Source organism: Capricornis sumatraensis, chromosome 2, assembly GCF_032405125.1.
Source record: "Capricornis sumatraensis isolate serow.1 chromosome 2, serow.2, whole genome shotgun sequence".
Taxonomy (NCBI): Eukaryota; Metazoa; Chordata; class Mammalia; order Artiodactyla; family Bovidae; genus Capricornis; species Capricornis sumatraensis.
Window position 1 is genome coordinate 214,011,305 of NC_091070.1, and position 24,439 is coordinate 214,035,743.

General features: G+C 43.6%; 2 protein-coding genes and 1 pseudogene across 3 annotated transcripts in view; all 3 read left to right on the forward strand.

The window, feature by feature from the left end:
- The window catches only part of LOC138073027 (UDP-glucuronosyltransferase 1A1-like), a 141,487-nt gene that overhangs the window by 71,904 nt on the left and 45,144 nt on the right, over positions 1-24,439 (forward strand). Inside the window, exon 1 of one of the 2 annotated variants that reach the window (XM_068964428.1) lies at positions 1,424-2,287. The exons of the other annotated variant lie outside the window; for it this stretch is intronic. Within the exon in view, the coding sequence (XP_068820529.1) occupies positions 1,424-2,287 (864 nt within the window). Of the gene's footprint in view, positions 1-1,423; positions 2,288-24,439 lie in introns of those variants that run through there. 2 annotated transcript variants of the gene reach the window in all.
- Positions 6,649-16,465, forward strand: LOC138073680 (UDP-glucuronosyltransferase 1A3-like). Its single transcript, XM_068965529.1, has 3 exons — positions 6,649-7,512; positions 15,828-15,974; positions 16,451-16,465. Exons 1-3 carry the CDS (start codon positions 6,649-6,651, stop codon positions 16,463-16,465), a joined length of 1,026 nt encoding a protein of 341 aa, XP_068821630.1.
- On the forward strand, positions 19,139-21,301 carry LOC138073685 (UDP-glucuronosyltransferase 1A3-like; annotated as a pseudogene).

A 24,439-nucleotide genomic window follows, 5' to 3' on the forward strand; every position in this document is an offset into this window, starting at 1 on the left:
TACCTTTGAATCAGTTCTGTTGAGATGGATGAAACTGGAGCCGATTATACAGAGTGAAGTAAGCCAGAAAGAAAAACACCAATACGGTATACTAGCACATATATATGGAATTTAGAAAGATGGCAATGATGACCCTGTATGCAAGACAGCCAAAAAGACACAGATGTGTATAGTGGACTTTTGGACTCAGAGGGAGAGGGAGAGGGTGGGATGATTTGGGAGAATGGCATTGAAACATGTATACTATCATGTAAGAATTGATTCACCAGTCTATGTCTGATGCAGGATACAGCATGCTTGGGGCTGGTGCACGGGGATGACACAGAGGGATGTTGTGGAGAGGGAGGTTGGAGGGGGGTTCATGTTTGGGATATAAAGGGATGGTGTGTCCACCCACACACAAAAAAAAATAAATAAAGTGTAGTGTTGTGGAAAAAAAAAAGCATCAATTCTTGGGTGGCCTTACACGGCATAGCTTAGTTTTCATTGAGTTAGACAAGGCTGTGGTCCATGTGATTAGATTGGAGATAATCTCGAGAGGAGATTCTCCATGTCCCCCACCTCCAAGGTAAGGAGCAGCGGCTGGACTTTGCTGGAGCAGCCATGAAGAGACACCCCATGTCCAAGTTAAGAGATACCCCAATAAGATGGTAGGCACTGAGAGAGGGCATCAGCGGGCAGACAGACTGAAACCACAATCACAGGAACTAACCAATCTAATCACTGACACTTTAGATAACAGCAATTCTAATTCTATGAAGTGCAAATAAAATTAACCAACTCTTTAGCTCTCTTCCTCAAGGATCCCTCCAGATATTTGGATGTTTGACAGCTGTCCCAATAGACTTTTCCCTGAACATTGCAAGAGGTGTCTCAGTGTTGAACAGGAAAAAATGGACAGCGAGCGTCCCCTATCCACTAAGAGAAAGCTGTCATAGCAATGTCATGTTGGAGGTGCTCTGAGTTCACCCATGAATAGGGAGAACGAGTTTAAAGAGTTCTCAGATAAGGTCACATTCAGCAGAGGTTCTGGGTGGCGGCTGGGGCAGAGGTGACTCCTCAGCATTCAGTCCAGCCCCAGAGAACATGGTTAGCAGAGAAATAGGAGGTGATCAAGGGAATGCGCAGGCACAGCCTTTCTTTGGGTCTGGATGAAGAACAAGAGAGTGAACTAGAATGCTCCCCAGAGGAAGGAGCAGGTCAGAGGAGTTTTTCCAAGATAAGGGGGAGTGATCTTTCTTTGGGTGAAACCAGAGGTGATGAAACATGGGCATAGATTTATCTTGTAATGATTAATGTTCAGAGGGCTCAGCGCCTCCAATGACATGCTATTTTGCTCAAGTGACTTGATCATAAGGTAAACAAAACAAATATAGGAGGCAAAGCCTGATCAGAAAGTCAGTTTCTTCTGGTTTATGTAGAGATGGCCCTGGGACTGCAGCTTCGGCGGCAGGTGCTGGCTGGAGTCCTGCTCTGTCTGTGTGTCGGGCAATGGGCCGAGGCTGGGAAGGTGCTGGTGGTCCCAATGGAGGGCAGCCATTGGCTCAGCATGCGGGAGGCTGTGCAGGAGCTCCATGCCAGAGGTCACCAGGCAGTGGTCCTGTCTCCGGAGGTCAATGTTCACATCAAGGCAGAAGACTTTTTCACCATGAAAACCTATGCCATTCCATACACCCAGGATGATTTTAATTACTTCCTGATGGGCAGTTTTAATATGTTTTTTGAAAGAGTGCATTTTCTAACACTGTTTTGGAAAACTATGACAGCTACGAAAAATCTGTCTTTGGCTTTTGAAAGGTCTTGTGAGGCACTGTTGTATAACAAGGACCTGATTAGAGACCTGAATGCCAGTTCCTTCGATGTGGTTTTAACGGACCCTGTTTACCCATGTGGGGCAGTGCTGGCTAAGTACCTGTCCATTCCTGCTGTGTTTTTCTTGCGTTTCCTTCCCTGTGACTTAGATGCTGAGGGCACAGCGTGCCCAAACCCTTTCTCTTATGTTCCTACGTTGTTAACAAGGAATTCAGACCACATGACATTCTTCCAGAGGGTCAAGAACATGCTCTACCCTCTGGCCCTGAAGTACCTTTGCCATTTTTCTTTCACTCCTTATGCACGTATGGCCTCTGAGCTGCTTCAGAGAGACATGTCGCTGGGGGAGATTTTTGGCTCTGCATCTGTGTGGCTGTTCAGAGGAGACTTTGTGATGGACTACCCACGGCCGATCATGCCCAACATGGTATTCATTGGGGGTTTCAACTGTGGCAACAGGAAACCATTATCTCAGGTCTGTATTGCTGCTTTTGTTCAATCAGTGTTCCAAGTGGAACACATTATTTTCAACGAAAAAATTAAAGAAAATTGTATGCCATGCTTCACAGCTTATGGGATCCTAGTTCACCCACCAGAGATTTAACCAAGCCCTTGGCAGTAAACGCTTGGAGTCCTAACCACTGGACAACCAGGGAATTCCCAAGTGAAATATATTTTTAGGAAACAACTTACTTCCAGCTTCTTTCTTATCTACTGTTCTTTCTAAAGAGTCTAACCTTCAAATTCCTTCTAGTAGTCTTTGGTGACATAAATTGTTAAAATGCCTCCAGTAGTGTAGTAAAAGTTTGTGATGGTCTTTGAGAGGGTTTCCCTATTCAGCTGGTAAAGAATCCACCTGCAATGCAGGAGACTCCAGTTTGATTCCTGGGTCAGGAAGATCTGATGGAGAAGGGATAGGCTACCCACCCTAGTATTCTGGGGCTTCCCTGGTGGATCAGATGGTAAAGAATCTGCCTGCAATGTGGGAGACCTGGGTTTGATCCCTGGGTTGGGAATACCTTCTGGGGAAGGGAACAGCCACCCACTTCAGTATTCTGGCCTGGAGATGTCCAGGGACAGGCTACAGGCTACAGTCCTGACAGTCCTTGGGGTGCAAACAGTTGGACATGACCGAGCCAATTTCACTTTCCTCTCACTTTGAGAGGAATGAGCGGCAGAGATTATGTTCAGTAACAGGTTGACAAGAAATGGTGTGATTCAACCATAATTATCCCTTGTAAAGGTACTGTTGTAACTGTTGTGCAACTTTCTTCAGCTTAGTAGGAGCACAGAACTTGAGCTATGAATCCATCCATAAGGGATTTTACATTGAGGTGTTCAAATGAAGGATGAGAGAACTGGTGAAATATATTTACTGACCTGATAATTCTTAGTGGTTTGTCTTGGAAGGGATTGAAGTGTGATCACGGGAAACCTAACACCCAGAGGAAACAAGTTTCAGAGAGGTCAAATAAATTAAGTGGAAATGAAATAATACTGGACAGAGAAGTTGGGCTCTCTATGATCAGAGAAAGGAATAATAGATCCAGCTTTTCCGAGATGGAGCTGTGCTGACCGAAAGTCTTCTGACCAGGAGTTGGTGTCTGGAGAAAAATGTGGGGGTGTACAGAGCTAGATTGGGCTTTTTAGTGGCTCAGCTGGTAAAGAATCCACCTGCAATGTGGGAGACCTGGGTTTGATCCTAAGGTTGGGAAGATCCCTGGGAGAAGGGAAAGGCTACCCACTCCAGTTTTCTGGCCTGGGGAATTCCATGGACTGAGAAAAGAAGAGAAGCTAAAGGAAAAGGAGAAAAGGAAAGATATATCCATTTGAATGCAGAGTTTCAAAGAATAGCAAGGAGAGATAAGAAAGCCTTCCACAGTGATCAATGCAAAGAAATAGAGGAAAAGAATAGAATGGGAAAGACTAAAGATCTCTTCAAGAAAATTAGAGATACCAAGGGAACATTTCATGCAAAGATGGGCTCAATAAAGGACAGAAACGGTATGGACCTAACAGAAGCAGAAGATATTAAGAAAAGGTGGCAAGAATACACAGAAGAACTATACAAAAAAAGATCTTAATCACCCAGATAACCACGATGGTATGATCACTCACCTAGAGCCAGACATTCTGGAATGTGAAGTCAAGTGGGCCTTAGGAAGCATCACTACGAACAAAGCTAGTGGAAGCGATGGAATTCCAGTTGAGCTATTTCAAACCCTGAAAGATGATGCTGTGAAAGTGCTGCATTCAATATGACAACAAATTTGGAAAACTCAGCAGTGGCCACAGGACTGGAAAAGGTCAGTTTTCATTCCAATTCCAAAGAAAGGCAATGCCAAAGAATGCTCAAACTAACGCACAATTGCATTCATCTCACACGCTAGCAAAGTAATGCTTAAAATTCTCCAAGCCAGGCTTCAACATTACGTGAACCGTGAACTTCCAGATGTTCAAGCTGATTTTAGAAAAGGCAGAGGAACCAGAGATCAAATTGCCAACATCTGCTGGATCATTGAAAAAGCAAGAGAGTTCCAGAAAAACATCTATTTCTGCTTTATTGACTATGCCAAAGACTTTGACTGTGTGGATCACAATAAACTATGGAAAACTCTTCAAGAGATGGGAATACCAGACCACCTGACCTGCCTCTTGAGAAATCTGTATGCAGGTCAAGAAGCAATAGTTAGGACTGAACATGGGACAACAGACTGGTTCCAAATCGGGAAAGGAGTACGTCAAGGCTGTATATTGTCACCCTGCTCATTTAACTTAGGTGCAGAGTACATCATGAGAAATGCTGGGCTGGATGAAGCACAAGCTAGAATCAAGATTGCCGGGAGAAATATCAAGAACCTAAGATATGCAGATGACACCACCCTTATGATAGAAAACAGAGGAACTGAAGAGCCTCTTGATGAAAATGAAAGAAGAGAGTGAAAAAGTTGGCTTAAAGGTCAACATTCAGAAAACTAAGATCATGGCATCTAGCCCCATCACTTCATGGCAAATGGATGGGGAAACAGTGGAAACAGTGAGAAACTTTATTTTGGGGGGCTCCAAAATCACTGCAGACGGTGACTGCAGCCATGAAATTAAAAGACGCTTACTTCTTGGAAGAAAAGCTATGATCAACCTAGACAGCATATTAAAAAGCAGAGACATTACTTTGTCAACAAAGGTCTGTCTAGTCAAAGCTATGGTATTTGGACTAGTCATGTATGGATGAGAGAGTTGTACCATAAAGAAAACTGAGCACTGACGAATTGATGCTTCTCAACTGTGGTGTTGGAGAAGACTCTTGAGAGTCCCTTGGACAGCTAGGAGATCCAACCAGTCAATCCTAAAGAAAATCAGTCCTGAATATTCATTGGAAGGACTGATGCTGAATCTGAAACTCCAATACTTTGGCCACCTGATGCGAAGAGCTGACTCATTTGAAAAGACCCTGATGCTGGGAAAGACTGAAGGCACGAGAAGGTGATGACAGAGAATGAGATGGTTGGATGGCACCACCAACTCAATGGACATGGGTTTGGGTGGACTCCGGAGTTGGTAATGGACAGGGAGGCCTGGTGTGCTGTGGTTCATGGGGTCGCAAAGAGCTGGACACGACTGAGTGACTGAACTGATCTGAACTGACATATGCACAAGAGGGTGCTCAGTGAGAGAGAGCACTGGGCAGCGCAGGGAGCCCGCCCTGATCATCCCCAGGGTGGACAGGATAAGGAGATGTCCACGTGGGCATCAGTCTCTGTAGCAGGGCTACCTCATGGGCCCAAGATACAATCTGTTGCACAGGCCCCACCTGAGAAGGCTCCCACAAATTCAGGAGCCCCTCAGTGCTGAAGAATCTGTCCTTATTAGGACTTAGATCTGTAAATGACCTCGGAGGAAAATCTGAACTCAGAGTATACGGTGTACCAGGGGCCCAGATTCATGTACACTCCAGTTCCTAAGTAGAGTAGTGGAAGATTGGCACCATCCGCATCATAAGAGAAATCCAGAGAGCCTTCTTTGAGGCCAGGAGAGTGCTCGCTCCTGTCCTAGGGTGAGCTGACATTGGGGGCTGGCCCTCTCTGAATCCAGTGTGTCATTGCTAAGGGTTATTGTCATTGCTAAGCCCACTGATACTTTAGATTACAGTCACTCTTATTCCATGAAGTAGATACAGAATTGTCCAACAGCCATTCTACTGCAGATGTTTCTATATGTGACATCTGCTCCAATCAAAAGACTCTCCCCCGAACATTGCAGTAGGTGTCCCAGAGTGGACCAGGAGAAAAATTGACAGCCAGTGTCCCCTCCCTACTGAGAGAAAGCTGTCTTAGGAATATCATGTATTTCCCTGGATGTGCTCCAAATTCACCAGTGAATTGGGGTAAAAGAGTTTAAAGAGTTCTCAGATAAGGTCAAAATCAGCAGAGGATCTGGGTGGGGGTTGGGGCGCAGGTAACTGCTTAGAGTTCAGTCCAGCCCAACAGAACTTGATTAGCAGAGAGGTCGGAGGTGACCAAGGGATCCTGCTGACACAGCCTTGCTCTGGGTCTTGGATGAAGAGCGAGCGAGTGAACTAGAATGCCTCCCAGAGCAAGCAGCAGAGTCATCGGAGTTTTTCCAAGATAAGGCGGAGAGATCTTTCCCACAAGGTGTAAGCAGAGGTGATGAAAAAAAGGCATAGACTTACCTTATAATGATTAATGTATAGAGGGCACACTGCCTTCCAATGACATGGAATTTGCTTAAGTGACTTGATGATAAAATAAAGATAAGGGGACAAATATAGGCAGCACAGCCCTACCAGAGACTCAGTAGCTTCTGGTTTGTGCGGAGATGGCCCTGGGACTGCAGCTTTGGTGGCAGGTGCTGGCTGGACTCCTGCTCTGTGTGTGCGTCGGGCGATGGGCCGAGGCTGGGAAGGTGCTGGTGGCCCCCATGGAGGGCAGCCACTGGCTCAGCATGCGGGAGGCCGTGCGGGAGCTCCACGCCAGAGGTCATCAAGCAGTGGTCGTTGCTCCAGAGGTCAATGTGCGCGTCAAGGCAGAGGACTTTTTCATCAAGAAAACCTACGCCGTTCCTTACACCCAGGACGACTTTAATTACTTCATGATGGGCCGATTTACTCTGTTTTTTGAAAGAGTGAATTTTCTAACACTGTTTTGGAAAACTGCTGAAGCTACAAAAAATGCATCTGTGGTCTTTGCAAGGTCTTGTGAGGCACTGTTGCATAACAAGGACCTGATCAGAGACCTGAATGCCAGTTCCTTCGATGTGGTTTTAACGGACCCTGTTTACCCATGTGGGGCAGTGCTGGCTAAGTACCTGTCCATTCCTGCTGTGTTTTTCTTGCGTTTCCTTCCCTGTGACTTAGATACTGAGGGCACAGCGTGCCCAAACCCTTTCTCTTATGTTCCTACGTTGTTAACAAGGAATTCAGACCACATGACATTCTTCCAGAGGGTCAAGAACATGCTCTACCCTCTGGCCCTGAAGTACTTTTGCCATTTTTCTTTCACTCCTTATGCACGTATGGCCTCTGAGCTGCTTCAGAGAGACGTGTCACTGGGGGAGATTTTTGGCTCTGCATCCGTGTGGCTGTTCAGAGGAGACTTTGTGATGGACTACCCGCGGCCGATCATGCCCAACATGGTGTTCATTGGGGGCATCAACTGTGGCAACAGGAAACCGTTATCTCAGGTGTGTACTGCTGCCTTTATTCAATCAGTGTTTCAAGTGGAACATATTATTTTTAATGAAAGAATTAAGAAAAATTTTTATGCCTTGCCACGCATCTTGTGGGATTCTAGTTCACCCACCAGGGATTGAACTCAAGCCCTTGGCAGTGAATGCTTGGAATCCAAACCACTGGGCCACCAGAGAATTCCCTAGTGAAATATATATATTTTTAAAACAACTTACTTCCAGGTTCTTTCTTATCTACTGATCTTTCTAAAGATTTCTAACTTTCAAGCTCCTTCTAGCAGTCTTTGGTGAGAGAAGTTGTTAAAGTATGTCCAGTAGTGTAGTAAAAGTTTATAATAGTCTTTGAGAGGAATGAGAGGCAGAGGTAATGGCAATAATAGGTTGATAAGAAATGGTGTGGCTCAACCATGATTGTCCTTTGTAAAGGTACTGTTATAACTGTGTGAAATTTTATCCAGATGAGTAGAAGCAGAGAACTTGAGGTGTGAATCCACCCATCAGGGATTTTTCATTGAGGTGTTCAACTGAAGGGTGAGAGAACTGGCCACCTGCATTTATTGACTGATAATCCTTAGCAGTTTTGTCTTGGAAGAGATTGAGGTGTGATCACAGGAGACCTGACACCCAAAGGAAACAGAAGTTTCAGAGAGGTCAGATAAATTAAGTGGAAGTGGGACAATGCTAGATAGAGAATTTGGGCTCTCTGTGATCGGCGAAAGGAGTGATAGACTCAGCTTTTCAGAGATGGAGCTGTGCTGACCGGAAGTCTTCTGACTAGGTGTTGGTGTCTGGAGAAAAACGTGGTGTCATATAGTGTTGGATTGCATGTCATGTAGATCTTCAAATGGGACCCTGGGGTCCTCCAAGGCTAGTGGTGGGGGTGGAGGGGAGGTAAAGCTGAGCCTAAGAGCACAGTGATGGTGGCGACTTGATGCTGAGAACTGAGTCTCAAAGAGGAAGCATTCTGACCACATCATCAAACTTACCCCAGCCCAGTCCACCTGACCCCAAGCTTCCATTATGGGAATTACTGCTTTCCTCATAGTTTCAGAGTCTTCTTATGCTAACCCTGAATATTTGGGTTTAATTGAAATAAGACTCTTGGGGGCAGTTGCTTCTTAATCCACCGAGTTAATCATGATTTTGCTCATCTATGTCACATGCAGTGAATTTATATTAACTTTCACGACTTTTGGTCTCAATGTTTTTGTTGTTTTTCATTTTTTGTTGAATCTTTTTATACTAACTGAACTCCATTACAATAATTAGACTGTTGCTATTTTCTATTTCTTCCTGGTTCAGCTTTGGGAGATTGTGCATTTCTAGGAATCTGTCCATGTCTGCTACTTGTTCATTTTTTGGTTTATTGTTGTTCGCAATAAGATCTTATGATCCTTTACATTTTTGTGGTGTTGGTTGTGCCTTCTCTGTTTCATTTCTGATTTGATTTATTTTGACTGTCTCTCTTTTTCTCCAGATAAATCTGGATGAAGTTTCAGAAAATTTAGGTGTATCAATTTTCTCTATTTTTTTTTAAAAAAAAATAGTTCTTCATTTCATTTAGCTTTTATATTTCAGCTCTTATTTGTATTTTTTTCTGTATATTGTCTTGGATTTCATATATTCTTTTATTTACTTTTGGTATAAGGTTAGGTTATTTATTTGAGATTTCTCTTATTTCTGGATGTACACTTGTATTGCTATAACCCTCCATCTTAGAACTGCTTTTGTTGTTTCCCAGAGATTTTGGATTATTGAGTTTTCATTTTCATTTGTTTCCAAGTATTCTTAATTTCCTTTTTGATTTTTTCAGTGACCCATTGGTTGTTTGTTGTACATTGGTTAGCCTCCATGTGTTTGTGTTTTTGCAGTTTTTTCTTTGTAGTTAAATTTTGGTTTCATAACATCATGGCTGGAAAATGTGCTTGATATGATCTCAGTTTTCCTAAATTTGCTGTGACTTATTTTGTGGCCTTACATGCGATCTATCCTGGGGGACATTCCATGTTCCCTTGAAAAGAATGTGTATACTGCTGCTTTTGGATGGAATGGTCTATGTATATTGATTAAATCTAAGTGATCTAAAGTGTTGTTTAAGGCCAGTGTTCCCTTACTGATTTTCTATCTGAATGATGTGTCTATTTGGAGAAGGCAATGGCACCCCACTCCAGTACTCTTGCCTGGAAAATCCCATGGATGGAGGAGCCTGGTGGGCTGCAGTCCATGGGACCACAAAGAGTCGGACACGACTGAGCGACTTCACTTTCACTTTTCACTTTCATGCGTTGGAGAAGGAAATGGCAACCCACTCCAGTATTCTTGCCTGGAGAATCCCAGGGATGGGGGAGCCTGGTGGGCTGCTGCCTATGGGGTTGCACAGAGTCGGGCACGACTGAAGCGACTTAACAGCAGCAGCAGATGTGTCTATTAATGTATGTGGAATTTTAAAGTACACTAATGTGGTTGTTTTCTGTCAACTTCTCTTTTTATGTCTGTTAATACTTGCGTTTTGTATTCAGGTGCTCCTATGTTGTGGCTGTATCTGTCTATATATATATCTAATGGTGACACACTGGTTTCTGTGTCCCGGAGTGTCTTGCTATAGGCCTGGGGGCTGGACCCGGTATCAGCATGCTGGAGGGTGGACTGTGGCCCAGGGTTCCCTGGGCTGATGCTAGTGCACTAGTAGATGATTCCACACCCTGGGCCCCCTGGAGGACAGGGCCAGGTCCTGGGACTTCTGGTGATGAGTCCATGTCCCAGGTAGCTGGGATCTCAGCAAGTCTTAAGACAGTTATCCTGTTAGTGAATCAGTTTGTATCTCCACTCAACTATCTCCTATACTTGAGGCAACATAGTACTGGTATTGACAGGCTGATGGGTGGGGCTGGGTCCTAAGGCTAATATGCCATAGGTATGATTCAAAAGTGGCACTTGCCAGTGCAGTGTTTTGGGGTAAAATGTAGCTCCCCAAAAAGGCTGCAGTCAGTATCTATATCCCCAGGATGATCTCTATTTGCCTTCTGCCTCTCTGGGATGCTCTTCTAAATCAGCAGGTGGGTCTGATCCAGGCTCCTTTCAGAATATTGTTTATTCCCTGGGTCCTAGAGTGTGTGAGATTTTGTGTGCACCCTTTGAAAGTGGAGTCTCTGTATCTTATAGTTCCTTGGCTCTCCTGAAAGTAAAAGCAAGCCCCAGTGGCTTTCCACGCCCAGTGTTCTGGGCGCTCTTCTTCCTGGTTCTGGACCCCAAGCTGGGAGGCTCAGTGTGGGATCATAGGCTTCACTCCTCAGGGAGAGCCTCAGCAATTACAATTATCCTCTGTATGTGGATCATCTGCCCAGGTGTATTGGTTTTGATTATACTGTGCCTCCTCCACTCCCACACATCATGTTGTGGTTTCTTATTTATATATTTTGTTGTAGAAGACCTTTTCTGCCGGCCTTCAGGTCTTTCTTATCAAAATTTGCTCTATTAATTGTAATATTGGTGTGTCTATGGGAGGAAGTGAGTTCAAGGTCATCCCAGTCTGACATCTTAGACTCATTCTCCAAATAAAATTATTAATGAGGGATTTTACATTAAAAAAATCATAGTAACCTCTCAAAATTAATGTCTTTTATACATACAGTACCTATCACTTTGGACTATCCACATTTCAAGTGCTCAATAGTCAAGTGAAGTTAGTGGCTACTATGTCAGACAGCCTATGATCAACATTTGTAAATGTTCCATCCCTGGGAGGGAAGATGCTTTGGAGGAGGCCACAGCAACTCACCCCAGTATTCTTGCCTGAAGAATCCCGTGGACAGAGAAGCCTGGCAGGCTACAGTCTATGGGGTTGCAAAGAGTCAGACACAAGTGAAGCGACTTAGCGTGTGCATGCACACACACACACACACACACAGACACACACACAGACACACACAGATGTTTCATAGATAAGCCCAAAGATGTACATTTTCAATTTTTTTATTAAAGAAAGCTCAATGTACCCAATTTTGAAAATGATGTCTTAAAATACATCTTTATTTAACTGAATTTTGCTCTATTTGCTTTTGGAATTTTTAATAGTTTTTCCTTTAAACATATAGCTGCTAGATTGTTGCACAGAGGTTTATGACTGCTGTTTTCCTCATAAAATTTGCTTTTTAACAATGTTAAATTGTGATAAAATACCTCTAACATAAGATTTGCCATGTTAACCATTTCCAAGTGTACAGTTTAGTAGTATTAATTACAGTCATATTGTTGTACAACCAGTCTCCAGAACTCTTCATCTTGAAAAACTGGAACTGTATACCCCTTAAACAACATCTCTGCAGTTTCCCCCACTCCATAGTCCATAGTCCACCATTTTACTTCCTGTCCCTATAAATTTGACTACTCTAGGTACCTCATATTAGTGGAGTCATACAATATTTTCATTTTTGATACTGACATATTTCCGTTAGTATCTTGTCCTCTAGGTTCAATCATGCTGTCAGAATTTCCTTCCTTTTTAAGCCCAAATAATATTCCATTGTATAGCTAGACCAAATTTGTTATCCATTTATCTGCCAATGAAATGGGTTGCTTTCCCTTCTATAGTTGTGCATAATGCTGCTATGAATATGGATGTACAAATACCTTTTTGAGACTTTTTTCAATTTTTTTTTCTGTGTATACCTAGAAGTGGAATGGATGGATCACCTGGTATTTCTGTTTTTAATTTTTTGAGGAGCTGCCATACTATTTCCACAGTGGCTGCACCCTTTACATTCCCATCAACATTACACAGATGGGATGTACATTACATTGTGCATTACACATTGCATGTTACACTTGTACATCACACTGATGTACAAGTCCTACGCCATTTACATTCCCATCACCATAACTTTCCCAGTACATGAGGGTTATAATTTTTCCACATTTTCTTCAAGACCTGTTTTCTGTTTTTTTTTTAAATGATCTGTTTCCTAATGGTGTAAGGTGATATCTGATTTCCTTAATGATTAATGATATTGAGCATCTTTTCATTGCTCATTAGTCATTTGCACATATTCTCTCAAGAAATGTCTAAGTCCTTTGTCCATTTTTGAATCAAGTCTTTCTGTTATTGCTGAGTTATAGGAGTTCTCTATATATTTGGGATATATTAATCCCTTATCAGATATATGATTTGTAAATATTTTCTTCTATTCTATGGTTTGCCTTTGTACTCTGTTGATAATATCTTTTAATACATGCACTTAAAAATTTTCAAAGTCCAATGTGTTATTTTTTTATTAGCTATGCTTTGTTGTAATTTTAAAGAAAGCTTCACCAAATACAAGATGGTGAACTTTTGTCATATGTCTTTGTCTAAGAGTTTTATAGTGTTTGGTCTTACATTTATGTCTTTGATCCATTTTGAGTTCAACTTTTATATGTCATTTGTAAGTGTCCAAATTCATTGTTTACATTCAGACATCTAGTTTTCCAAGCACCATTTGTTGAAAAGACCTTCTCTATTGAATATTCTTTGCAATTTGCCAAAAATAACTTACCATATATATGAAGTCTATCTCTTTTAACTTGAAAAATTTATTCAAACATTGGATGACACATATGTTTGGTAGTATTGGTCTGATAGGAACTACTCCTATCAGAAGCCACACATGCTTCTAGGTGAGTTGAAAAAAAAATTTTTTTTTTAATATTACAAACCCCAGTGACATTGTACTTGGTCTGTCACTACATGTGTAGCTTAGTTCAGTTCAGTTCAGTCGGTCAGTCGTGTCCGACTCTTTGTGACCCCATGAATCACAGCACGCCAGGCTTCCCTGTCCATCACCACCTCCCGGAGTTCACTCAGACTCATGTCCATCGAGTCCGTGATGCCATCCAGCCATCTCATCCTCGGTCGTCCCCTTCTTCTCCTGCCCCCAATCCCTCCCAGCATCAGAGTCTTTTCCAATGAGTCAACTCTTCGCATGAGGTGGCCAAAGTACTGGAGCTTCAGCTTTAGCCTCATTCCTTCCAAAGAAATCCCAGGGTTGATCTCCTTCAGAATGGACTGGTTGGATCTCCTTGCAGTCCAAGGGACTCTCAAGAGCCTTCTCCAACACCACAGTTCAAAAGCATCAATTCTTCGGCACTCAGCCTTCTTCACAGTCCAGCTCTCACATCCATACATGACCACAGGAAAAACCATAGCCTTGACTAGACAGACCTTAGTTGGCAAAGTAATGTCTCTGCTTTTGAATATACTATCTAGGTTGGTCATAACTTTTCTTCCAAGGAGTAAGCGTCTTTTAATTTCATGGCTGCAATCACCATCTGCAGTGATTTTGGAGCCCCCGAAAATAAAGTCTGACACTGTTTCCACTGTTTTCCCATCTATTTCCCATGAAGTGATGGGACCGGATGCCATGGGGCAAAATCAAGAGTGTTAGAGTGTTAATCTTCCCATGCATGATGTTGCATACTTCTTCATTTATTTTATCCTAGTCTAGATTTATATCCCTACCTATAGCAGAGAAAACACCACCACCATTTCCAATCCCCTAAGTGAACTGTGGTATCTGTGTTAGGGCTTTCCTTGTGGCTGAGCTGGTAAAGAATCCACCTGCAATGCAGGAGACCTGGGTTCGATCCCTGGGTTGGGAAGATCCCCTGGAGAAGGGAAAGGCTAGCCACTCCAGTATTCTGGCCTAGAGAATTCCATGGATTGTATAGTCCATGGGGTCGCAAAGAGTCGGACACAACTGAGCGACTTTCACTCACTCACTCACTCATCCGTGTTAGGTTCAGTGGCAAACACAGGGCAGCTAATACAGTGAGGGAAGCCAGAACATTGATCAGATACTTGCAAACAGGTGTCCACTGCAATCAGAACCAGACGATTAACAGGGGCCAGTGAGTTCTTAGCAGAATGAAGGGGAACAGACTGGGCTATGCTGTTTCTGCTACCAGATAGGGAGCCACTAGATTCTCCGGTGAAAAGAAACTGAACCAGTAGCTTCTCTTGCTGATGACAGTGATAGTAGCTTCAGCAGCAACAAACGTGAAGTCCCACCTTTCCAGCTATCCTCCTTCCTTCTCTCACATGCCTTTCTACCTGAAGGTAGGACATGAGCAGCCTTGATCCTGCACTCTCAAGAAATGCTTCATGGCTGTTTATAGAAGTTAATGGGGGACAGAAATGATAGGAGTATACAGGGAATAGAGGACTGAAACTGAGCATAGTGTAAAACATACCATTATGTTACTGGGACAGAATGAAGATACAGAAAAAGAGAGCATAGATATTGATGTGGGAGATCCTGGAACCTGGACTCAAGGCCTCCAAAGATGGTTAAGGCAAACATCCCCGGCACAGTGGCAGCCTGTGTGATCCAGGAGGCATATTGGTGTGCATGCATTTTCTCAGTGGTGAAATGTGTTATCAACATGGATCCCAAGTGGGGGAAAACTTTCTTCCAAAAGAAAGTGTCAGCCTGGCAGGTCGTGTGGCTGAGGGCAGGATGTCACTTTTGCAGAAGCCATGGATACAGAAGAGGGTGCTCATTTCAAGGGAGAGCTGGGCAGCCCTGGAAGCCCTACCCCATCATCCCCAGGGTAGATGGGACACGGAGATGTCACATCCTGCTGAGTACACGTGGACATCTGTCTCCATAGCAGGGCAGGCCTCACTGGCCCAAGACATAAACAGTTCCACAGGCCCCACCTCAAACTGGTCCCGCAAATTCTGGAGAACCTCTGATCTGGGGGAATCTGTCCTTATCAGGACTTAGGTCTGTAACTGACCTTGGAGAAAAATCGGAACATAAACTATTAGTTCAGTTCAGTCACTCAGTCATGTCTGACTCTGCAACCCCATGGACTGCAGCATGCCAGGCTTCCCTGTCCATCACTCCCGGAGCTTACTCAAATTCATGTCCATCGTGTTGGTGGTGCCATCCAACCATCTCATCCTCTGTCATCCCCTTCTCCTCCCACCTTCAATCTTTCCCAGCATCAGGGTCTTTTCCAATGGGTCAGTTCTTCGCATCAGGTGGCCAAATGCAGTTTTAACGGACCCTGTTTACCCCTGCAGGGCAGTGCTGGCTAAGTACCTGTCCATTCCTGCTGTGTCCTTTTTGCGTTACATTCCCTGTGGCTTAGATGTTGAGGGCACAGCATGCCCAAACCCTTTCTCATATGTTCCCAGGTTGTTAACAAGGAATTCAGACCACATGACACTCTTCCAAAGAGTCAAGAACATGCTCTACCCTCTGGCCCAGAAGCACATTTGCCATGTTGCTTTCACTCCTTATGCACGTATGGCCTCTGAGCTTCTTCAGAGAGAGGTGTTGCTGGGGGAGGTTCTTGCCTCTGGAACCATGTGGCTGTTCAGAGGAGACTTTGTGGTGGACTACCCACGGCCAATCATGCCCAACACGGTGTTCACTGGGGGCATCAACTGTGCCAACAGGAAACCGTTATCTCAGGTGTGTACTGCTGCTTTTGTTCAATCAGTGTTCCCAGTGGAACACATGTTTTTAATTAAAAAAATAAAAAAATAATCTTTGGTCAAGTCACATTGTGTATTGGATCCTAGTTTCCTAACCAAGGATTGAACCTGGGCCCTTGGCAGTGATGGTGTGCAGTCCTGAATACCTGATTGCCAGAGTATTCCCAAGTAGAACATGTTTAAAAACAAACAAACTTATTTCTAGGTGCTTAATTACGTATTGACCTTTCTCAAGACTTCCACCTCTCATTCTCCTTCTAACAGTCTTTGGTGAGATAAATTGTTAAAGTACTTCCAGTCATGTAGAAAATGCTTGTAATGGTATTTGAGAGGCCTGAGAGGCAGAGGTAAGGGTCCGTAATAGGGTTGACAAGCAATGGTGTGATTCCACCATGGCTCTCCTCTTGCAAAGGTACTGTTGTAACAGTTGTATGACGCTCTCAATCTGAATAGGAACAGAGAACTTGAACTGTTCATCTGAGTGATTCAGGGAAGTGAGACCATGTCAGAGAGAGAAGTAAGGGTCTCTGATCAGAGAAAGAAGTAACTGCGTCCAAGTTTTCAAGATGGAGCTGTGCTGACAAGTCTTCTGACCGGGAGTTGGAGTCTGGAGAAAAATGTGGGGGCATACAGAATTGAATGGCATGTCAGACAGGTCCAGCTTGGGACACTGAGGTCATCAAAGGCTAGTGGTGGGAGCTGGAAGGAGGTAAAACTGAGCCTATGAATGCAGGGAAGGTGGGGGCAGTGATGCTGAGAACTGTGTCAAAGATGATGAATTTGACCACATCAACAAACACACATGTGTATATGTTCCATAGGTAGACCTTAAGATGTATATTTTCAATATTTATGTTAAAAAAAGCTCAGTGTGCCTAATTCTGAAAACGATTTCTGAAAATATTTTCCCATTTCACCAGATTTTTCTCAATTTGCATTTGGAATTTTTGTTTTCATTTTAGACATATACCTGCTAGATTGTTGCACACAGGTTTATGACTGCTGTGTTTTCTTCATAAAATTTACTTTTCAACATTGTTTAATTTTGGAAAAGTATCCCTAACATAGGATTTAACGTCTTAGCCACTTTAAGTATATAGTTTAATAGAGTGAATTACACTCACACTGTTAAGCAACCAGTCTCCTGAACTCTTCATCTTGAAAAACTGAAGCTATGTACCCCTTAAACAACATCTCCCCATTTTCCTCCATTCCATAGTGTCTAGCTGCCACCATTTTCCTTTTTGTTCTCTATGAGTTTGACTGCTCTGTGTACCTCGTATTAGTGAAGTCATACAGTTATTATCTTTTTGATATTGCCTTATTTCATTTAGCATCATACCATCTAGGTTCCCAGGTAGCTCAGCTGGTAAAGAATCTGCCTGCAGTGCAGGAGACTTCGGTTCGATTCCTGGGTAGGGAAGATCCCCTGGAGAAGGGATAGGCTACCCACTCCAGCACTCTTGGGCTTCCCTGGTGGCTCAGCTGGTAAAGAATCCACCTGCAATGCGGGAGACCTGGGTTTGATCCCTGGGTTGGGAAGATCCCCTGGAGAAGGGAAAGGCTACCCACTTCAGAATTCTGGCCTGGAGAATTCCATGGACTGTATAGTCCATGGGGTCCCAGAGAGTCAGACACTACTGAGCGACTTTTACTTTCCTTTCCTCTAGGTTCAACAAGGTAGTCAGAATTTCCTTCTTTTTAAAAACTGCATAGTATTCCATTTTACAGACAGAGCACATTTGGCTTGTCTATTCATCTGCCAATGAACATGGGTTGCTTTTACCTTCTGCTGTTGTGAATAATGCTGCTATGAACCTGGTTGTACAAATACCTCTTGAGACCATGCTTTCAATTCTTTTGGGTATATACCCAGAAGAGGAATGGCTGGATCATTTGGTATTTCTATTATTTATTTTTTGAGGGGCTGGATATATTTTCAACAGTGGCTGCACCATTTCACACTCCCACCAACAGTACGCCAGGGTTCCAATTTCTCCACATCCTCTTCAAGACTTGTTTTCTGGGTGTTGGCTTTTATTTTTATGATAGTCATCCTAATGGTGTGAGGTGACTTTTCACTGTAGTTTAAAAAATTTTTTATTTTATTTTTAATTGGAGGATAGTTGCTTTACAATATTGGGTGGTTTCTGCCATACCTCCACAGGAATCAGCCATTTGTTGCTCAGTTGTGACCAAATCTTTGGGACTCCATGGACAGCAGCACACCAGGCTCCCCTGTTCTTCACCACCTGCTGGAGTGTGCTCAAATTCATGTCCATTGAGGCGGTGATGCCATCCAACCATCTCATCCTCTGTCGCCCCCTTCTCCTCCTGCCCTCAACCTTTCCCAGCATCGGGGTCTTTTCCAATGAGTTGGCTTTTCAAGTGGACAAAGTATTGGAGCTTCAGCTTCAGCATTAGTCTTTCCAATGAACATTCAGAACTGATTTCCTCTAGGATTGACTGGTTTGATCTACTTGCAGTACAAGAAACTCTCACGAGCCTACTCCGACACCACTGTTGAAAAGCATCAATTCTCTGGTGCTCAGCCATCTTTATGGTCCAACTCTCACATCCATATATGACTACTGGAAAAACCATAGCTTTGACTAGATGGACCTTTGTCGACAAATTAATGCGTCTACTTTTGAATATGCTGTCTAGGTTTGTCATAACTTTTCTTCCAAGGACCAAGCGTCCTTAATTTCCTGGCTGCAGTCACCATCTGCAGTGATTTTGGAACACAAGAAAACAGGGCAGAGGTGACTGCTCAGCGTTCAGGCCAGTCCCAGGGAACGAGGTTAGCAGAGAGGTAGGAGGCAACCAAGGGAATGGGCAGGCGCAGTCTTGCTTTGGGTCTTCGATGAACAAGAGAGGGAACTAGAATGTTCTCCAGAGACAGCAACAGAGTCAGAGGAGATTTTCCAAGGTAAGGGGGTATAATCTTTCCCTGGGTGAAATCAGAGGTGATGAAACACAGGCATAGTCTTATCCTGTAATGATTAATGTTCAGAGGGCACACTGGCTTCCAATGACATGCCATTTTGCTTAAGTGATTTGATGATAAGATAAGATAAGGGAACAAATATAGGCTGCACAGCCCCACCAGAGACTCAGTAGCTTCTGGTTTGTGTGGAGATGGCCCTGGGACTGCAGCTTCGGCGGCAGGTGCTGGCTGGACTCCTGCTCTGTGTGTGCGTCGGGCGATGGGCCGAGGCTGGGAAGGTGCTGGTGGTCCCCAAAGAGGGCAGCCACTGGCTCAGCATGCGGGAGGCCGTGTGGGAGCTCCACGCCAGGGGTCACCAAGCAGTGGTCGTTGCTCCGGAGGTGAAATTGCACATCAAGGAAGAGGACATTTTCCACCACAAAAACCTACACCGTTCCCTACACACAGGACAAATTTGATTCCTTTGTGAAGACTCATGTGTGTCTACTTTTTAAAAAAGTACATTTTATAACAATGTTTCTGGAAACTATAGCATCTTTGAAAACTGTGTCTTTGCTCTTTGCAAGGTCTTGTGAGGCACTGTTGTATAACAAGGACCTGATCAGAGACCTGAATGCCAGTTCCTTTGATGTGGTTTTAACAGACCCTATTTACCCCTGTGGGGCAGTGCTGGCTAAGTACCTGTCCATTCTTGCGTTCTGTTCCCTGTGACTTAGATGCTGAAGGCACAGCATGCCCAAACCCTTTCTCATATGTTCCTTGGTTATTCACAGTGAATCCAGACCACATGACATTCTTCCAAAGGGTCAAGAACATGCTCTACCCTCTGGGCCTGAAGTACATTTGCCTGGTTTCTCTCACTCCTTATGAACGTATGGCCTCTGAGCTTCTTCAGAGAGAGGTGTCGCTGGGGGAGATTCTTGCCTCTGGATCCGTGTGGCTGTTCAGAGGATACTTTGTGATGGACTACCCGCGGCCGATCATGCCCAACATGGTGTTCATTGGGGGCATCAACTGTGCCAACAGGAAACCGTTATCTCAGGTGTGTACTGCTGCTGTGGTTCAATCAGTGCTCCCAGGGGAGCACAATCTTTTCACAAAAAAATTTAGAAAACTTTTTCACCATATTGCAACCTTAGGCCGTTGCAGTGAAATGGTGGGTCCTAATCACCAGACTGACATGGAATTGCCAAGTGGAACATACTTTTAAAAAACAGCCTACTTGCATGTGCTTACTTATCTACTGATCTTTCTAAAGATTTCTACCTCTCATTCTCCTTCAAACACTCTTTGGTGAGATAAATTGTTAAACTGCTCCAGGAGGGTAGTGTAAGTTTGTGATGATCTTTGAGAGGATTGAGAGGCAGGGTTGAGGGTCCATATTTGGCCTGAGAAAGAATTGTGTGGGTCAACTATGACTGCCTTTTTGTAAAGGCACTGTTGTGATGGTCATGCAGTTTTCTCAATCTAGTAGGAGCCAAGAGCTTGAGCTGTGAATCCATCCATCATGGGTTTTGCTTGAGGGTGTTCAATAGGAAAAGGAAAGAACTGGCAAACTGCATTTATTGTCCTGATAGTTTATCATGATTTTGTCTTGGAAAGATCTCAGGTGTGGTTGCTGGAAATCTAAACACTGAAAGGAAGCAGAAGTTTCAGAGAGGTTGAATAAATTAAGTGGAAGTGAGACAATACTGCAGACAGAAGTTGGGCTCTCTCTCATCAGAGAAAGAAATAATTGAGTCCAACTTTTCAGAGATGGAGCTGTGCTGACCAGAAATCTTCTGACCAGGAGTTGGGGTTTAGAGGGGAGGCGGGGAGGTACATAGTTAGATGCATGCCAGATGGATTATCAACTTGGGATACTGAGGTCATAAAAGGCTAGTGGTGGGAGCTGGAGAGGAGGAAAAACTGAGCCTATGAACACAGTGGCAGAGGGCACAGTAATGAAGAAAACTGAGTGTCAAAGAGGAAGGGTTTGACCTCATCACCACGCCTACCCCAGCCCAGTCATCACACCTCACATTTCCCTGGTGGGAGCTACTGCATTCCTTGTCGTTTCAGAGTCTTCTTATATTAATCCTGAATTGTTGCTATTGTTCCATTGCTAAGTTACTCCATGGACTTCAGCACAGCAGGCTTCCCTGCCCTTCACTATCCAATGGAGTTTGCTAAAATCATGTTCATTGACTTGGTGATGCCATCCAATCATCTTATCTTCTGTCGTCCCCTTCTCCTGCTTTCCATCTTGCCCAGCATCAGTAGTCTTTTCCGATGAGTCAGGTGTTCACCTCAGGTGGCTAAACTATTGGAGCTTCAGCTTCAGCTCAGTCCTTCCATTGAATTTTCAGGATTGATTTTCTTTAGGATCGATTGGTTTGATCTCCATGCAGTCCAATGGACTCTCAAGAGTCTTCTCCAGCACAATCAATTCTTCGGTGCTTAGTCTTCTTTATGCTCCAGCACTCACATCCGTACATGACTACTGGAAAAATTATAGCTTGACTCTGTTGAATTTTGTTGGCAAAGTAATGTCTCTGCTTTTTAATACTCTGTTTAGTTTTGTCATAGCTTTTCTTCCAGGGAACATGTGTCTTTTATTTTTGAAGCTGTAGTCAACGTCCACAATGGTTTTGGAATGCAAGAAAATAACACCTGTCACTGTTTCCAATTTTTCGCTGTTTATTTGCCATGAAGTGATGGGACTGGATGCCATGGTCTTAGTTGTATGAATGTTGAGTTTTAAGCCAGCTTTTTCATTGTCTTCTTTAACTCTCATCAAGAGGCTCTTTTGTATTCTTTGTTTTCTGCCATTAGAGTGGTATCATCTGCATATCTGAGGTTGTTGATATTGCTCCTGAAAATCTTGATTCTAGCTTGTGATTCATACAGCCTTTGCATTTTGCATGATGTGCTTTCATCTAAGTTAAATAAGCAGGGTGACATTATACTGCCTTGATGTATTCCTTTCCCAATTTGGAGCAGGTCTGTTGTTCCATGTCCAGTTCTAACTGTTGCTTCTTGAACTGCATACAGGTTTCTTGGGAGGCAGGTAACGTGGTTTAGTATTCCCATCTCTTTTAGAATTTTCCAGTTTGTTGTGATCCAGTCAAAGGCTTTCACATAGTCAATGAAGCAGAAATAGATGTTTTTCTGGAGTTCTCTTGCTTTCTCTATGATCCAACAGATGTTGGCAATTGGATTTCTTGTTCTTCTACCTTTTCTAAATTCAGCTTACACATCTGGAGTTTTTGGTTCACATAGTGTTGAAGCCTCAGTTCAGTTCAGTCGCTCAGTCATGTCCGACTCTTTGCGACCCCATGAACTGCAGCAAGCCAGACCTCCCTGTCCATCACCAACTCCTGGGGTTCACCCAAACTCATGTCCATTGAGTCGGTGATGCCATTCAACCATCTCATCCTCTCTTGTCCCCTTCTCCTGCCTTCAATCTTTCCCAGCATCAGGGTCTTTTCAAATGAGTCACCTCTTCGCATCAGGTGGCCAAAGTATTGGAATTTCAGCTTCAACATCAATCCTTCCAAAGAACACTCAGGGCTGATCTCCTTTAGGATGGACTGGTTGGATCTCCTTGCAGTCCAAGAGACTCTCAAGAGTCTTCTCCAGCATCACAGTTCAAAAGCATCAGTTCTTCAGTGCTCAGCTTTCTTTATAGTCCAACTCCCACATCCATACATGACCATTGGAAAAACCAGAGCCTTGACTAGATAGACCTTTGTTGGCAAAGTCTCTGCTTTTTAATATGCAGTCTAGGTTGGTCATAACTTTTCTCCCAAGGAGTAAGCATCTTTAATTTCATGGCTGCAGTCATCATCTGAAGTGATTTTGGAGCCCAAAAATAAAGTCTGCTACTATTTCCACTGTTTCTCCATCTATTTGCCATGAAGTGATGGGACCGGATGCCATGATCTTTGTTTTCTGAATGTTGAGTTTAAGTCAACTTTTTCACTCTCCTCTTTCACTTTCATCAAGAGTGTCTTTAGTTCTTCTTCACCTTCTGCCATAAGGGTGGTGTCATCTGCATATCTGAGGTTATTGATATTTCTCCCAGCAATTTTGATTCCAGCTTGTGCTTCTTCGAGTCCAGCATTTCTCATCATGTACTCTGCATATAAGTTAAATAAGCAGGGTGACAATATACAGCCTTGACATACTCCTTTTCCTATTTAGAACCAGTCTGTTGTTTCATGTCCAGTTCTAACTGCTGCTTCTTGAGCTACACACATTTCTCAGGAGGCAGGTCAGGTGATCTGGTATTCCCATCTCTTTCAGAATTTTCCACAGTTTATTGCGATCCACACAGTCAAAGGCTTTGGCATAGTCAATAAAGCAGAAATAGATGTTTTTCTGGAACTCTCTTGATTTTTTGATGATCCAGTGGATGTTGGAAACCTGATCTCTGGTTCCTCTGTCTTTTCTAAAACCAGTTTGAACATCTGGAAGTTCACGGTTCATGTATTGTTGAAACCTAGCTTGAAGAATTTTGAACATTACCTTGCTAGCACGTGAAGTGAGCCCAATTGTCCAGTAGTTGGAACATTCTTTGACATTGCCATTCTTTGAAATGAGAATGAAAACTGTCCTTTTCTAGTCCTGTTGCTACTGCTGAGTTTTCCAAATATGCTGGTGTATTGAGTACAGCACTTTAACAGCCTCAATTTTAGGATTTTAAATAGCTCAGCTGGAATTGTTTCACCTCCACTGGCTTTTTTTTTTTTTTTTTTTTGTAGTAATGCTTCCTAAGGCCCTCTTGACTTCACACTCAGTGATGTCTGGCTTTGGTGAGTGACCACACCTTCGTGGATATCTGGGTCATTAAGACCTTTATTGTACAGTTTGTGTAGACTCTTCTGTCTGTGGAATTTTCCAGGCAAGCATACTAGTATGGGTTACCATTTCCTACTCTAGGGGATCTTCCTATATCCAACCTAGGGATTGAATCCACATGTCTTGTGTTTCCTGCATTTGTAGGAGAATTCTTTACCACTGCACCATCTGGGAAGTCCTGAACATAAACTATAGATGTAATAAAGATCCAGAATAATGCTCACTTCATCCCTACACAGAGCAGCGGAAGCCTAGTGGGGTTTGCATCAGAGGAGGATTCAGAGAGCCTGCATGGAGGCATGGGTCTAGCCTGGCATCCTCTGAACCCCACTGTCATTACAAAGAGCTGCCTTGCCCACTGATGATTTAGATAACAGGAAGTTCTATTCCACGAGGCAGATAAAGAATTCTCAAGCAGCCCTTCTGCTGTTGTCCTCAAGGATCCTTCCAGATGTTTCCATATCAGGCAGCTGCTCCAACAGACCCTCTCTGGGGAGTGCAAGAGGTGTCCAGTATGGAACAGGAACAAACCAGGGAGCCACCATCCTGACTCAGCCTGTTGAGAGAGGGCTGTTCTTGTGATCTTATATGTTTCCCTGGATGTGCTCCGTATTCACCCATGATGGAGGGAAAGAGTTTAACGAGTTCTC

What these genes read in the sequence shown, in the direction of transcription:
- LOC138073680 (XM_068965529.1), top strand. Translation starts at nt 6,649, where the DNA reads ATGGCCCTGGGACTGCAGCTTTGGTGGCAGGTGCTGGCTGGACTCCTG. An exon ending in ACAGGAAACCGTTATCTCAG is followed by an intron (nt 7,513 to 15,827) that starts GTGTGTACTGCT and finishes GAGCTTCTTCAG; the next exon opens with AGAGAGGTGTTGCTGGGGGA.